At 40.1% G+C, this 14965-nt stretch overlaps 1 protein-coding gene and 1 long non-coding RNA gene across 6 annotated transcripts in view; one reads left to right on the plus strand and one right to left on the minus strand.

Moving 5' to 3' along the window:
* The window catches only part of DOCK10 (dedicator of cytokinesis 10), a 286919-nt gene that overhangs the window by 202742 nt on the left and 69212 nt on the right, over window positions 1-14965 (plus strand). For all 4 annotated transcript variants that reach the window (XM_033230043.1, XM_033230041.1, XM_033230042.1 and 1 more), the window contains exons 20-25: window positions 3992-4115; window positions 4310-4431; window positions 4800-4886; window positions 8055-8147; window positions 9883-10001; window positions 12155-12224. In XM_033230043.1, coding sequence (XP_033085934.1) covers window positions 3992-4115; window positions 4310-4431; window positions 4800-4886; window positions 8055-8147; window positions 9883-10001; window positions 12155-12224 — 615 coding nt within the window. The remainder of the gene's footprint in view (window positions 1-3991; window positions 4116-4309; window positions 4432-4799; window positions 4887-8054; window positions 8148-9882; window positions 10002-12154; window positions 12225-14965) is intronic.
* Window positions 1-14965, minus strand: part of LOC117094446 — a 340510-nt gene that overhangs the window by 84502 nt on the left and 241043 nt on the right. The gene's annotated exons all lie outside the window — the stretch shown is intronic.

Consider the following 14965-nt stretch of genomic DNA (forward strand, 5'->3'; position numbering starts at 1 on the left):
GTTCCAGAAGTACATTGCAAATTCATGTATTTCAGGACGGGAGTGACCTTTTAAAAAAATGGGATGCTGGCCAGGTGCAGTGGCTCACGCCTGTAATCCCAGCACTTCGGGAGGCTGAGGCAGGCGGATCACCATCCTGGTCAACATGGTGAAACCCCGTCTCTGCTAAAAATACAAAAATTAGCTGGGTATGGTGGCACATGCCTGTAATCCCAGCTACTCGGGAGGCTGAGGCAGGAGACCCGCTTGAACCAGGGAGTTGGAGGCTGTGGTGAGCCGAGATCACACCACTGCACTCCAGCCTGATGACAGAACAAGACTCCATCTCAACTAAAAAATTTTAAATTTAAATTTTAAAAAATATGCTTTTAGTGCTGGCATATATCTTTTCTTCTTTTCTTTTTCAGTGAATGTTTTTTCTTTTATTTCACTGGCTAGTGAAGAGATTGTGTTAAATAACTTTACCAATGAATGGCAGCATTTCATGTCATAAGGAAGAGAGCAGAGAACTAGAGCCTGAGCCAATTACATTGCTTATGACATGCCTGAACTTAAATGAGCTTGGACCCCGTCATCTCTAAACGTGACAGGGAACAAGCCTTGCCCTGGCAGGCTTTCAGGACTCTTGCTGTGTGCCAAGCCTCAAGCTAAATTCCATGCACACATCATCTTCCTTAATCACCACAGGAATTCCAAGAATTTGGTCCTATTATTACCTCCCTGTTTGATGGATGAGAAAACTATGGCTCAGAGAAGTCAAGTAACTTTACCAAGGGTACATAATAAGTGAGAGAAATCAGACCAGGCCATGTGACTCCAGAGCCTGAAGCTTCACCCTTCTCCTCTAACACACAGAAAGTCATTGGGCTCATGGCCAATTACTATACACACGTTAGCTTACATTACAAACAACTTTAGACAAACAAGTTTCAGTGATAAAATTTAATTTCTAACCATAAAGTGAAGGTCTGACTAGTGCAGCCTGCTGATGGGATGCCTGAGATCCACAATATCACAACTTTTATAGACATTTCTATGGCTACTTTCACACATTACCAGCATTTAGCAGCTTAAAACAGCATGCAACTGTTATCTTACTGTTTTGTTGTTCCGAAGTCTGAAATGGCTCACAGGACTAAAATCGAGCTTGCAGCAGGGCTATGAGCCTTCAGGAGGTTCTAGGGAAGATTCCCGTTCCTCTCCTTTTCCAGCTTCTAGAGGCTGCCCACATTTCTTGGCTTTTGAGCCTTCCCGACAATCCCATCACTCTGACCTCGGCTTCTGTTCTCACTTCTCTTATGACTCTGCCTTCCTCTTATAAGGACCTTTGTGATGACACTGTGCTCATTTAGAAAATCCAGGATAATCTCCCCATCTCGTGGTCCTTAACTTAATCACATCTGTTAAGTCCTGCTTACCATGTAAGGTAGCATATTGGCAGAATTAGAACATTCAGGACATCTAGCGGATGATGTCTTTCTGCCTCCCACACTGTGCACAGTAATCATTTAAAAACTAATTAAAGGAACACCAATGAAACACCTGCCTAACATTATTTCACTCTTCCATGTGCATTTAGTGCTCCTTAATTTTTTTCCCTACAAATTCAGGATAGAAAGAGAAAAACAGTTAAGGGAATACCATGATCACATTACAGAATATTTACTGTTATCAGTTGACCAAAGGGTCAATCGGTTGACACAGCCCATCTGGAAGATGCTTTTTCTGTAGATACATGATTTTTTTAAAAAATTAATATTCTTACTGTTCTTAACTGTTTTAATCTTTCTATTCTCATGTGTTTCCTGGAAGCCTCATGAAAGCCATGAGCTTTTTCACATGAGAATATGTACAATTCTGGGAACTACTCGGTTGCTGAGATTGAGCTGCCTGCAGCTTACCGGAGTTCCAATGCAAAATGATCATCCCAAGATGTGGGTTCTTGTCCTGGAAGATCCTCTTACTGACCACACCACCTTTGCAGTAACTCAGAGACCCCTAACATGTGCAGCCCTGGTTCCGAACACTGCGCCATGCTACTTCACAAGGCTACTGGGGAAAATGAAATGATGACCCACGTGGCAGAGCTTTGAAAACTCAAAAGCATGATAAAATGTAGACAATTAGTTGAAAACATTTCCTTCCAGAAATAGGGAGAATGCCCTTCATTCAGTATATTGTTTACCTAGATCCATTTTTATTTTGTTTTCATTCGAAAGCATTATTTGTATAGCTACAGCATGGCCACTTCCCAAAATGTCTCATTAGCTATCACAGTAACACAGATATGTTAGTTTTAAAAAAGAGATCACTTCCATGCTGAAGCTGCCTCATTTACTATACCATATTACTCAACAATGTGCACATGAGTTGCCTGGGGATCCTATGAAAGGGCAGATTCCAATTGAGTGTGTCTAGGTTAGTGTCTGAGACTCCAGCCTGGGCAATAAAGTAAGACATCTGTCTCTACAACAAGAACAACAACAAAAATAAAAAAGTTAGCCAGAGATCATGGCCAGCTGCGGTGGCTCACACTTGTAATCAATCCCAGCACTTTGGGAGCCCGAGGCAGGTGGATCACAAGGTCAAGAGATTGAGACCATCCTGGCCAATATGGTGAAACCCCATCTCTACCAAAAATACAAAAATTAGCTGGGTGTGGTGGCGGGCGCCTGTAGTCCCAGCTACTCGCGAGGCTGAGGCAAGAGAATCTCTTGAACCCAGGAGGCAGAGGTTGTAGTGAGCTGAGATCATGCCTCTGCACTCTAGCCTGGTGACAGAGCAAGACTCCATCTCAAAAAAAAAAAAAAAAAAAAGCCAGAAGTCAAAGCTGCAGTGAGCTGTGTTCGTACCACTGCACTCTAGTCTGGGCAACAAATGCAAGACCCTGTCTCCAAAATGAAAAAAACTTCTGTATTTCTAATGAACTTCCAAGTGATGCTTATGCAACTGGTCCCCAACCACACTTTGGGAGGCACGGACTTACTGTTTATTCGTGTCCCTTAATGACAGTTCCTCGATGTGTGTCTTATCTATATTCTGCAGTTACATCTGTGTGTGTGTTTATGCATATGTATGTGCATGTATTTAATCCATACCCTAGTAGCATGAATTATCTAATGAGAAACACTAGGTATTCTAAATTATCATCATCCATCACAATAAAGAAGTAAAAATATCAACATGTGAATAAATCACTGCTAGCAGAAACAATAATTATTGAGCATTAAATCACTACATCCAGCACTGTTAAACATGGACCTAGATTTCAGTTAAAGAATTTTTACCCATGGTGTAGTCACTCACGCCTGTAATCCCAGCACTTTGGGAGACCAAGGAGGGTGGATCATTTGAAGTCAGGAGTTTGAGACCAGCCTGGCCAACACAGTGAAACCCCATCTCTACTAAAATTACAAAAATTAGCTTGGCATGGTAGCACGTGCCTGTAATCCCAGCTACTGGGGAGACTAAGGCAGGAGAATTGCTTGAACCCAGGAGGCAGAGGCTGCAGTGAGCCTAGACTGCGCCACTGCACTCCAGCCTGGGTGACAGAGTAAGACAGTCTCAAAAAAAAATTAAATAGAATTTTTTTTTTAATTTTTTTTTTTTTTTTTTTTTTTGAGACGGAGTCTCGCTCTGTCGCCCAGGCTGGAGTGCAGTGGCGCGATCTCAGCTCACTGAAAGCTCCACCTCCTGGGTTTACACCATTCTCCTGCCTCAGCCTCCCGAATAGCTGGGACTACAGGCGCCTGCCACCTCGCCCGGCTAGTTTTTTGTATTTTTTAGTAGAGACGGGGTTTCACTGTGTTAGCCAGGATAGTCTCGATCTTCTGACCTCATGATCCGCCCATCTCGGTCTCCCAAAGTGCTAGGATTACAGGCTTGAGCCACCGCGCCTGGCCAATAATTTTTAAAAAGCTATGCTTTGTCTTGCTCTGATATTGGGCAAATGATTTTAATCTCAGTCCAACTATGGTTTCTTTCCTTGCAGGTGAAAATTGAGCTACCAACACAACTCCATGAGAAACACCATATTTTGTTCTCTTTTTATCACGTCACCTGTGACATCAATGCAAAAGCTAATGCCAAAAAGAAGGAGGCTCTGGAAACATCAGGTACTGCCAGGAAGAAATCTGAGGCAGAGTCACATGTCTTCTGTTTGAATTGGTTTGGAGAGTATCTTCAAAGCTCTGATTTATGCAATTATTTTTCATGAAGCTTAGTATTCATAAATAATAAATAGCATTATTGTGACTTCTTACCGTGGAGGTTTGTACTCAGAATTTTTGTTTGTTATTCTTTTGCACAGTTGGATATGCTTGGCTTCCTCTGATGAAACATGATCAGATAGCTTCTCAAGAGTACAACATCCCAATAGCAACAAGTCTGCCTCCTAATTATTTAAGCTTTCAAGATTCTGCAAGTGGAAAGGTACTGAATAATGTATAATTTAAGATTTTAAAAAAGCACACCAGCTTAATGGCATAAGATTATCTTCTTTCTCTGCTATTTAAATTGAGATCATAGTGTATACATCCCTTGTAGCTGTGAATCAAGTGTACCTATGCCACATCTCTTGTTTAGCTTATGGCCACTGGAAATGATCCGTTAAAAATGATCCCCATATCATACTGGTCTCATCTACCAATACTGCTAAGTGTATTTGCATCTTTTATTTTCTCCTCTATGGTGACATAAGATTAATGGATCAGAACAGCACATTAACATAAACTCAACAATCTATTTATTTTCTTTCTCTCAAATTGTCACAGTGACCGTAAACAAACTTTATTTTGCAGCATGGTGGGAGTGACATCAAATGGGTTGATGGTGGCAAACCACTTTTCAAAGTGTCGACATTTGTTTTATCCACAGTAAATACTCAGGTGAGTATATTGACCTGAAACAGGAGCATTTTCTCTAACTCACAGCATCATGAGGTAAGTCCCATATTGACAGGATGAGACTCATCATTTCATGAAGTGTCAGAAAGGCAGGTGTTTGAATACTACAAAGGAAGAATGTTAAGGGCATAATCTGATGCCTCCCTCAAGATAGAATGTCCTAATCCCTTAAGCCCACATCCATAAAACTTCAGACCAAAACACCACAAGTGTATTTAATAGGATCACACTGCCCTTGGAATACGGTTTGCTTCCACTGACAATACTCATGTATTAAAAATGTTAAATGTTAAAAATAAAGGCCAGGCGCGGTGGCTCATGCCTGTAATCCCAGCACTTTGGGAGGCCTAGGCGGGCAGATTACCTGAGTTCAGGAGTTCAAGACCAGCCTGACCAACATGGAGAAACCCCGCCTCTACTAAAAATACAAAATTAGTAGGGCATGGTGATGCATGCCTGTAATCCCAGCTACTCCGGTGGCTGAGGCAGGAGAATCGCTTGAACTCGGGAGGCGGAGGTTGCGTTGAGCTGAGATCGTGCCATTGCACTCCAGCCTGGGCAACAAGAGCGAGGCTCCATCTCAAAAATAATAAATAAGGCCGGGCACGGTGGCTCAAGCCTGTAATCCCAGCACTCTGGGAGGTCGAGACAGGTGGATCACGAGGTCAGGAGATCGAAACCATCCTGGCTAACATGGTGAAACCCCGTCTCTACTAAAAAATACAAAAAACTAGCCAGGCGAGGTGGTGGGCGCCTGTAGTCCCAGCTACTCGGGAGGCTGAGGCAGGAGAATGGCGTGAACCTGGGAGGCAGAGCTTGCAGTGAGCTGAGATCCGGCCACTGCACTCCAGCCTGGGTGACAGAGCGAGACTCCGTCTCAAAAAAAAAAAAAAAAAATAATAATAATAATAATTAATAAACAAACAAACAAACAAACAAATACTTCAGATCTTTACCTGAAAACCAAGTCTGATCCCCAGTGCCTTCCCAGGGCTCACCTCATGGGAAGGCCATGAGGTTGGCAGAACTGCATTTGAGAACCACCCCACCTAATTTCTGGCTCCATGACCCTGGACAAGTCACTTTACCTCCGATATCCTTATTTCCTCAACAAGAAATGATATCAACAGAGTCTCTGCTACCTAAGGTTGTAGCAAATGTGATCCAAAGGAGAAATATTTCAAAATGTGATCAAAATGAGAAATACATCATGAACTGCAAAAGTCAATACATGTATAATTATTACCATTGTTAAATGACCACAAACTCATTCCTTCTGTGGCAAAGCAGCTTATTTTACCACAATGTGAGTTTTCTGGCAACAGATATAAACTATACATTATTACAAGTACATAAAATATGTCCTTTCTTAGGTTTAATGTGTATCTGCTTTTCATTTTTTGCTTCATGCTGCTTTATCTACAAGCCACACTTGATCCATAAGAAAAATGAAATAATCGAGGCATCATATATACATTGGACCAAAATTTCTCTCGGCAACCTCTGAGGCTTCAAGTCCCATTGACTTCTTATCCCTAGCCCTGAACCCACAACTATTTAAACCTATCTTTTCTCTGATGCCATCAACCCTGGTCAAGTTCCACAACATGCTCAATCTCCACCAAACCCTATAGTTTCATATATCTCTGCAGCTCCTCAGTTTCTCTGTCTCATGCTTCCAGCTGCTTTCTCCAAATAGCTGGTCTCTAACTCACCACAACACACCCTCTCTCTGCCTTGACTTTCATCACCCACATGCTGGCAGCATTCACCTTAGTTGTCAAACACCCAAGGCCCTGCAGGCAAACAATATCTACCTAGTTCCCGGAAGACCCAGTGATCCCTTTGACATCCAGCCCCTCTTCAGTGGGGAAGGGAAGCTCTCCCACTCACCCTCCTTGACTATTACGAACCATATCATGGGGGGCGGACACCCTACGTGATATGGGGAGTAATTGTACTCCCCTTTCCTGCCACCCCCCACCGCCCCACCAGCTATTACGAACCATATTGCAGGGGGTGGACACTCCCCTTCCCCTTGGTCTGGTTGATTCCTACCCATCCTTCAGATCTTAGCTCAATTGTCACTTTCTCTAAGAAGCCTTCCCTGTTCCCTGACCCAACAGACAAAGCTGGGCCATCTTGTCACTCATCCAGATGGCACCTGCTTTGTGTTTGAAGCGCTCATCAAATGGGATTACATAGGTGTGTGTGGAAGTAGTGGTGTCGTGCTGGCCTCCCCGCCTTAATGGAAGGTACACAGAGGAAGGGGTTGGGCCTTCCTTGCCCTCTGCTCTGTCCTCCCTCGGTGCCTGCTAAGAGCCTGGCATGCAGTCAGCTTTCCATAAATAATGAGCAAATAGATGAATCAATGAAGTGATACTTAAAAGGAAAACAGTTGTCTCTAGTCAAAAAAGAGCTACATTTCAAAAACAGAAAATAGCGCACACGCACACGCACGCACACACAGTGACCTGAGGGAAATGAGGGAAACCCCAAGCTACAGATGCCTTTCTGGAATCATAGAAAGCCAGAGAAACATTCAGAGTGTGTCCTCACACAAGTTCTTTATCTCACTGCCTGACTGTGTAGCTCCCACCCTCAGGGCAGAACTTGAGAGAATTTTCCAGGTACCACCTTCTTCAGGAAATAAAGTTCAAGTGTTATAGTCAGTTTTATCCTAAAATATGAGTTGCGACTTCTAATCTGGGGCTAATTCAGGCATTCTAAGCCTGAAAATATGCCCCGTGGATATTCAAGAGTACGCATTGTCATGTGTGTCAAGCATGGTATGGAAGAAATTGGTAGAAGTCTATGGAAGAAGCGGGAGTGGGAAGATAAATGAGGAAAATTTTTCTAAACACAAAAAGCACAACCAAGGGAAGTAATTCTCCAGCCATTGTCATGTGGTTGAACAGGACAACAAAACCTCTTAGAATGAAATAGAAGAGTGGGCTTTGTAGTTTATGCAGAGCCTTTATTAGGCCAGCAATGTCCACATCAAAGCTTTGTTCCTCCGACTCCTTAATAAAGCATTTGCACTTCAAGGCATCAATCCTACAGAAGTGCTTACCTCACATCGCAGTGGTTTGTGTTTGTAACACAGTTTACATGTCATCAGAAATAAACTTTTTTTTTTTGCTGTTGTAGGATCCACATGTGAATGCATTTTTCCAAGAGTGCCAAAAAAGAGAGAAAGATATGTCTCAGTCACCTACCTCAAATTTCGTCCGCTCTTGTAAGGTAACATGACACGCAAGCAGTTTCAGTGATCTCCAGGGTAAAAATATGCAAAGGAGACATTTACATTTCCCACTGATTGGCAAACTGGGAGATGATTATTACTCAAAAATTTTTAATACCTTATCAATTCAGAGAGTAAATGATTTTATTTCATAATTTCTAAATCATTTCTGTTTCTTGACTTAAAAGACAGGCAAAAATCAGTTTTTTCCAAAATAAAAATAATTGAAAATCAGAATCAATTTATTTTAAATTAGTTATTAAATCAAGAGTCCTTGCAACATTACCATCATGACTATATTCCATACTAATTGCAATAAAGAATAAAGCCAGATAAAGGTGGGCTACAGTGCTCATATTCAAGTTCTGAAAAAAAATACCAGCAGAACATACTTTATTTTTTTCTAATGTATTCATTTTTTAATTAACAAAGAAAAATTATATACTTTTATTGTATACAGTATGATGTTTGGAAATATGTATACATTATGTAACAGCTTCATTGAGTTAATTACTGTATTATATCACATTCTTATAATTTTTATGGTTATAATACTTAATATCCACTCTTTTAGAGATTTTCAAGAATATAGCCCATTTTTATTAACTATAGTCACCATGTTGTGCAATATCCCTCCTATATATCTAACTGAAATTTTGTATCCTTTGATCAACATCTCCCCAGCACTCCCCTCCCTAGCCCCTGGTAACCACCATTCCACTCTCTACTTCCTTGAATTCAACTTTTTTAGATCCCACGTATAAATGAGATCATGCGGTATTTGTCTTTCTGTGCCTGGCTCATTTCACTTAGCATAATATACTCCAGGTTCCTCCATGTTGTTGCAAATGACCTAATTTCCTTCCTTTTTAAGGCTGTATAGTATTCCATTATGTTTATGTACCACGTTTTCTTTACCCATTTCATCTGTTGATGGACACTTGAATTGATTCTATATTTTGGCTGCTGTGAATCATGCTGCAATAAAGATGGCAACCTAGACATCTTCAGCATACTGATCTCATTTCCTTTGGATATACATCCAGTAGTGGGATTGCTAGATTATATGGCAGTGCTATTTTTAATTTTTTGAGGAACCTTCGTGTTGTTTTCCATAGTGGCTCTTCTGATTTACATTCCTACCAGCAATGTGCGAGTGTTCCTTCTCCTCCACATCCTCTCCAATAATTATTATCTTTCACCTTTTTTGATAACAGCCATTTTAACAGATATGAGGTGATATCACACTGTGGTTTTAATTTGCATTTCTCCAATGATCAATGATGTTGAACATTTTTTATATATCTGTTGGCCATTTGTACATCTTCTTTCGAGAAATGGCTATTTGGATTCCTCACCCACTTTTTCATTGGGTTATTTGTTTTCTTACTATTGAGTTGTTTGAGTTCCTTCTATATTTTGAATGTTAACCCTTTCTAAGATGTATGGTTTGCAAATGTTTTCCTGCATTCAATGGAGTAAAGTTGTGTCTTTACTCCATTGAGTGTTTCCTTGGCTGTGCTGAAACCTTTTAGTTTGATATAGTGCCATTTGTCTGTTTTCACTTTGCTGCCTGAGCTTTGAGGGTCATATCTAAAAAATCATTGCCCAGTCTAATGTCATGAAGTTTTTCTCCTTATGTTTTCTTCTCATAGCTTTATAGTTTCAGGTCTTGAATCTACGACATGCTTCAAATTTAATTGATATCCTTTTTATTCTGCCAATTTACTACAGAACTTATTGAATGTGGAAAAGATTCATGCAATCATGAGTTTTCTGCCTATAATTTTGAATCAGCTCTTCAAAGTTCTGGTACAGAATGAGGAAGATGAAATAACTACAACTGTCACCAGGTATCCATAACACAACCTTGAGAGAAGAGACTTTATAATCTGCAGTTACACAAATTCTTAATTATAACTAAACAGTCATCTACTGTTGTGTGTTTACATTTCATTTGAACACATCTCTAATTTTTTTTTTTTTTTTTTGAGACGGAGTCTCGCTTTGTAGCCCGGGCTGGAGTGCAGTGGCCGGATCTCAGCTCACTGCAAGCTCCGCCTCCCGGGTTTATGCCATCCTCCTGCCTCAGCCTCCTCCCCAGTAGCTGGGACTACAGGCGCCCGCCACCTCGCACGGCTAGTTTTTTGTATTTTTTAGTAGAGACGGGGTTTCACCGTGTTAGCCAGGATGGTCTCGATCTCCTGACCTCGTGATCCGCCCATCTCGGCCTCCCAAAGTGCTGGGATTACAGGCTTGAGCCACCGCGCCCGGCCCACATCTCTAATTTAAGCATTTTCCACTCTTGACTCCTTACCTTCTAATACCTTATTATTAGTAGTAAAGTGTTAGACCTCTTTTTCTTTGATTTTTAAATTAAACTTTTTATTTTGAGATTCATATGCAATTGTAAAACATAATTCAGTTTCCCATGTGCCGTTTACCTAGTTTTCCCCGCTGGCAACATCTTCCATACAGGTGTAGAATCATACAGTATAAATTTTTGAAACTGGCTTTTTCACGAAACATAATTCTCTGGAAATTCATCCAGATCATTGCATCTATCAGTAGTTCACTCCTTTTCATTGCAGAGTAGTATTCCATGATGTGGATGCACCACGTATGTTTAATTATTCACCTGTTGAAGGACATCTGGAGTGTCTCCAGTTTAGGGCTGTTATGAATAAAAGTGCTATGAACATTCACGTACAGGTTTTGTGTAAACATAAGTCTTCGTTTCTCTGAAGTAAATGCCCAGAGTGTAATTGCTGGGAGACAAGGTGGTTGCATGTTTGATATGTAAGAAAGTGCCTGTTCTCCAGAGTGGCTGTATCATTTTGCATTCCCACAAGAACCTTTTTTAAAATATTAAATTTTTTAACTGTTCTCACTTTAAATTTGGCTATACTGAATTCTTCCAACATCTCTAATCTGGCCAATGCCTTCACAAATCACAGTTTCTTCTTTATAGAGATAGTGTTTTGAATTAATTATTAAATTTATATTTGTGCTGTTCATTTTTAGAAAAAACTTAGTCATAGCATTCTGGGGGAAAAAAAAATGTTACTTTTGGCATTGAAATGTTTCCAGTATCTTTCTAACTCACAGGCCTGTTACTGACCTCTTTCTGAATGAGGGGTTTTAGCCTAGTTTTTAAAGCAGAGCCTGAAATTCTGGACAATTTAAATATCTCTAATGGCTCCACAACCATCCAGTTCTAGACCCACATTAAAAGTCCCCAACTGTGTCTTCAACTCATGCTCTTTTCAGCATGTGAATGTGTGTCTGTGTTGGCAAGACTCCTAAATATTGCAGCAGATAGATCTGGTGAAAATTCTGAGATACTCCTGAGCACCATAGCCATGGAGTTATAGTGTTAATGTGAAAAAAGAAAAAAAAAAAGCCAAAAAAAGAAAAAAAGCCATGGAGCTATAGTAGTGTTAATGTGAAAAAAGATCCACCTGTACCATCACTGCTACTGGAAACCCCAACCCATCTACGGGAAAAACAAAGCAAAACAAACCAACTGCATCTTAACCTAATTACTTCTTCCAAAAGCATATATACTGCCCATAGGTCGGAAGACAAGCCCTTTTCAAATGAAATATGATTATTAATTTGAAGTTAAAAGTCTAAAATTTTAATTAGGCACTAAAAGTAATCCCTTTTGCAAAAAGATAATATCAAAAATGCACAGACCATAATTAGCACATTCAACTTGGACAAAAAGTCTCCATTGTGATATTACAGTAGTACTTATATCTTTGTGTTTCAAAGTTTCAAAGTTGGAAATGGCTCATTGATGGAAATGGTCATCGATGCTATAGATATTAAATGCCCAGTATTGGATATGGGGGTGAGAAGGGCAAGGAAGGAGTCAGAGATTGGTTCATTCATTCACCCGGTAACTATTAAATACCCAATTTACGAAGCACTGTAATGACAAACTAAAGCGGGATTTTCCTGCCCTCTCCAGAAAGGCCACTGATCAGCTTTGCTTTTCCAGGGTTCTGACCGACATTGTGGCCAAGTGCCATGACGAACAGCTGGATCATTCTGTCCAGTCATATATTAAGGTATGAAATGCCTCTTGGAGATTGCTCATATCCCTTGTGCTGCGTGGCTTGTCTCATTTCCTGTCTGCAGTAAGTGGGAAGTTTTCTCCCTTTAACTGAGTGGCGCCCATCACAGTAATATCAGGAATTCCCCTTAGCTACTTAGAATTCCATCTCTTTGCATTAATGGGCGAGGTGAATTTTTAAATGTATAAGTGATGTGTACCTGTGCAAATAAATAATTAAATGGGGAGAGAGAGGAAAGAAAAAGATAGAGGAGAAGACTCAAGTGCCGTGCTTTTGAAGTCAACATTACAAGTAAATGAGATTCCTGTGTTAATTTAAGGAAGACTTTCCTATTGGTTTGTTGAATGTTCTGTGTTTCCTCTGTAATGCTTTCTTAGCTCTTTCTATTGTTTTCTCAGGCATTATTTCATTTTCCCAGTTACTGTATATTTGTACCTGCTTCTGGTATGTTAAGTCCTTTATCTTCTGGCATGAACCACTTGCCCATTCCATCAGTGTGCACTGCTTCTTCCAGTGTCCTATGTCAAGTGTTCACTCAGAGATGCTTCTATTCTCATTTCCAGTTGGCCTGTGGATTAATGCCAGTGAACTTGTGATGATGTTTGCGTTTTCGTAGTTCCCACCTAAATGTCATCCTCTTTAATGAAAAGAAAGAACCCATCCAGAAATACAGAAGAGTATCTTAAGTTACTTTATAATACATAGAGGACCTAAATCTCTAATTTTTTTTCGTATGCATAGATTAAATCTTTTTGAGACATAGCTTTTTCATCAAAAAACTATATTCTCCTAATATGTATGCACAGACAGATACTCACATATTCAAAATGTCTAGAAACTTGTTTTTTAAAAAAATTGGCTGGGTGTGGTGGCTCACGCCTGTAATCCCAGCATATTGGGAGGCTGAGGTGGGCAAAACACGAGGTCAGGAGATTGAGACCATCCTGGCTAACACAGTGAAACCCCATCTCTACTAAAAATACAAAAAAATTAGCCAGGCGTGTTCGTGGGTGCCTGTAGTCCCAGTTACTCAGGAGGCTGAGGCAGGAGAATGGCGTGAACCCAGGAGGCAGAGCTTGCAGTGAGCCGAGATCGCACCACTGCGCTCCAGCCCAGGCAACAGAGCGAGACACCATCTCAAAAAAAAAAAATCCTCACTCCCATAAAAGGAAGTAACCAGAAATTGCATTCTGGAGAGAACCCCTCTAAGATACCATCTGGAAGGAAATTTTTTTTGTTAACAATTTTTATATCCATATGTTTTCTATCTGTCAGAAATGTTGGTTGTCTTCCCAAATACCAAAGCATGAGTGTGTGCCCTTTTTAAACATAGGCTACATGCCGAAAATACTTATTTCACAATAATTTCTCTATGGTATAATTTTACCCAATAAGATCCACATCTCAGTTGCAAAAAGCCAGTTCCACCTACACATGCCTTTTTAGTTTGTTCTCTGAGATAGGGTCATAGCTTAGTTTTATAGAGTATCGATGAATTTACCATTCAACAGAATCACCTCGAGAGGTTTCACCCTCTCAATGCTTACCCCAATGTTTCATTTCAATCCTTAAAGGGACTGAGAGAGAAAGAGAAAAAAAAGTTCTTGATCCATCTTATACACAGGCATCTCCATTTCAACACATATTATTTTCCTCATGTCAGTGAAATCATTGAAAATTACTTTAAGAATTCTCCTGTGTTGTGACTATTTTTGTGACTACCAAGGCTAGCTCTTTGTGAGTACCTCAAATCTCAGACTCTCTACCGATGATGCTCCTGGAGAAATGTATTAGAAATGCATCCTGGTGTGACCCTTATTTTTAACCAGGATATCTGAAATACCCAACAGGACCATCTCACTTTATAATACAGGAGATTATCTACTTAGCTTGCTTTAAGTGATTCAAATCCAAAAATACACCTATGTGGAATTTTAGGCTGATAACAATTTTATAATAAAGTTTAACATACCTAAAACAAATACCTCCTAATAAATATAATCAACTCGCATTTTACTCTGGAAAGAACACTAAGCTGGCAAGTAAGAGACTAGATTCTAGTCAATTCTAGACTGGAGCAGTCAGCCTCTCTGAACCTCAGTTTTCTCCTCTGTAATGTGAGATGAAATGACCAAAGGAACATTCACCTCTATCATTCTGTGATTGGACTCAGTGCATGCTTGAATGTCCTCGAAAGATGTGACATTCAATGCAATTTGTATTTATTCAGAAGTTATCTAAACACCATTTCAAGTTCAGTGGTGCTAAATGCTGCTAACTCACTTCATCTACAATATTCAAAATGCACACATACACCATGTCTTTTTCAAAGATGCGTGGCTAAAGCCAGTCTAATTAAATGCCATGGTTAACAGTGATTTGTAGCACTGATGGGTTATAGTCAAAATTTTAAAATAATATTTCAGTGCCAGTTTAAATGCCCTTCAGGCTAAATAACTGTGCATGGCATGAGCTCTTTGATGACATTACTCTCATCTGAGGTATAATCCATGAGGGAAAAATTGTATTACTCTTGATTTTATCTAGTTTCATGCATCCATTAACTTCATCTTTCTTCTCTGAGATGAGCTTGGAGAAGTCAAATTCCACCAAGACAAGTTAGGTTGCCAATGTGCTACAAAGTTTAAAGAAACAGTTACAGATCCAAAAGATAATGTGCCTCTGTGTTAAGCCATTCATTCTCTTTCCTGCCTTCACTCTCAATTATGGTGAAA

The sequence above is a fragment of the Trachypithecus francoisi genome, unplaced genomic scaffold (assembly GCF_009764315.1).
Source record: "Trachypithecus francoisi isolate TF-2019V2 unplaced genomic scaffold, Tfra_2.0 Lachesis_group13, whole genome shotgun sequence".
In the NCBI taxonomy this organism is placed as follows: domain Eukaryota; kingdom Metazoa; phylum Chordata; class Mammalia; order Primates; family Cercopithecidae; genus Trachypithecus; species Trachypithecus francoisi.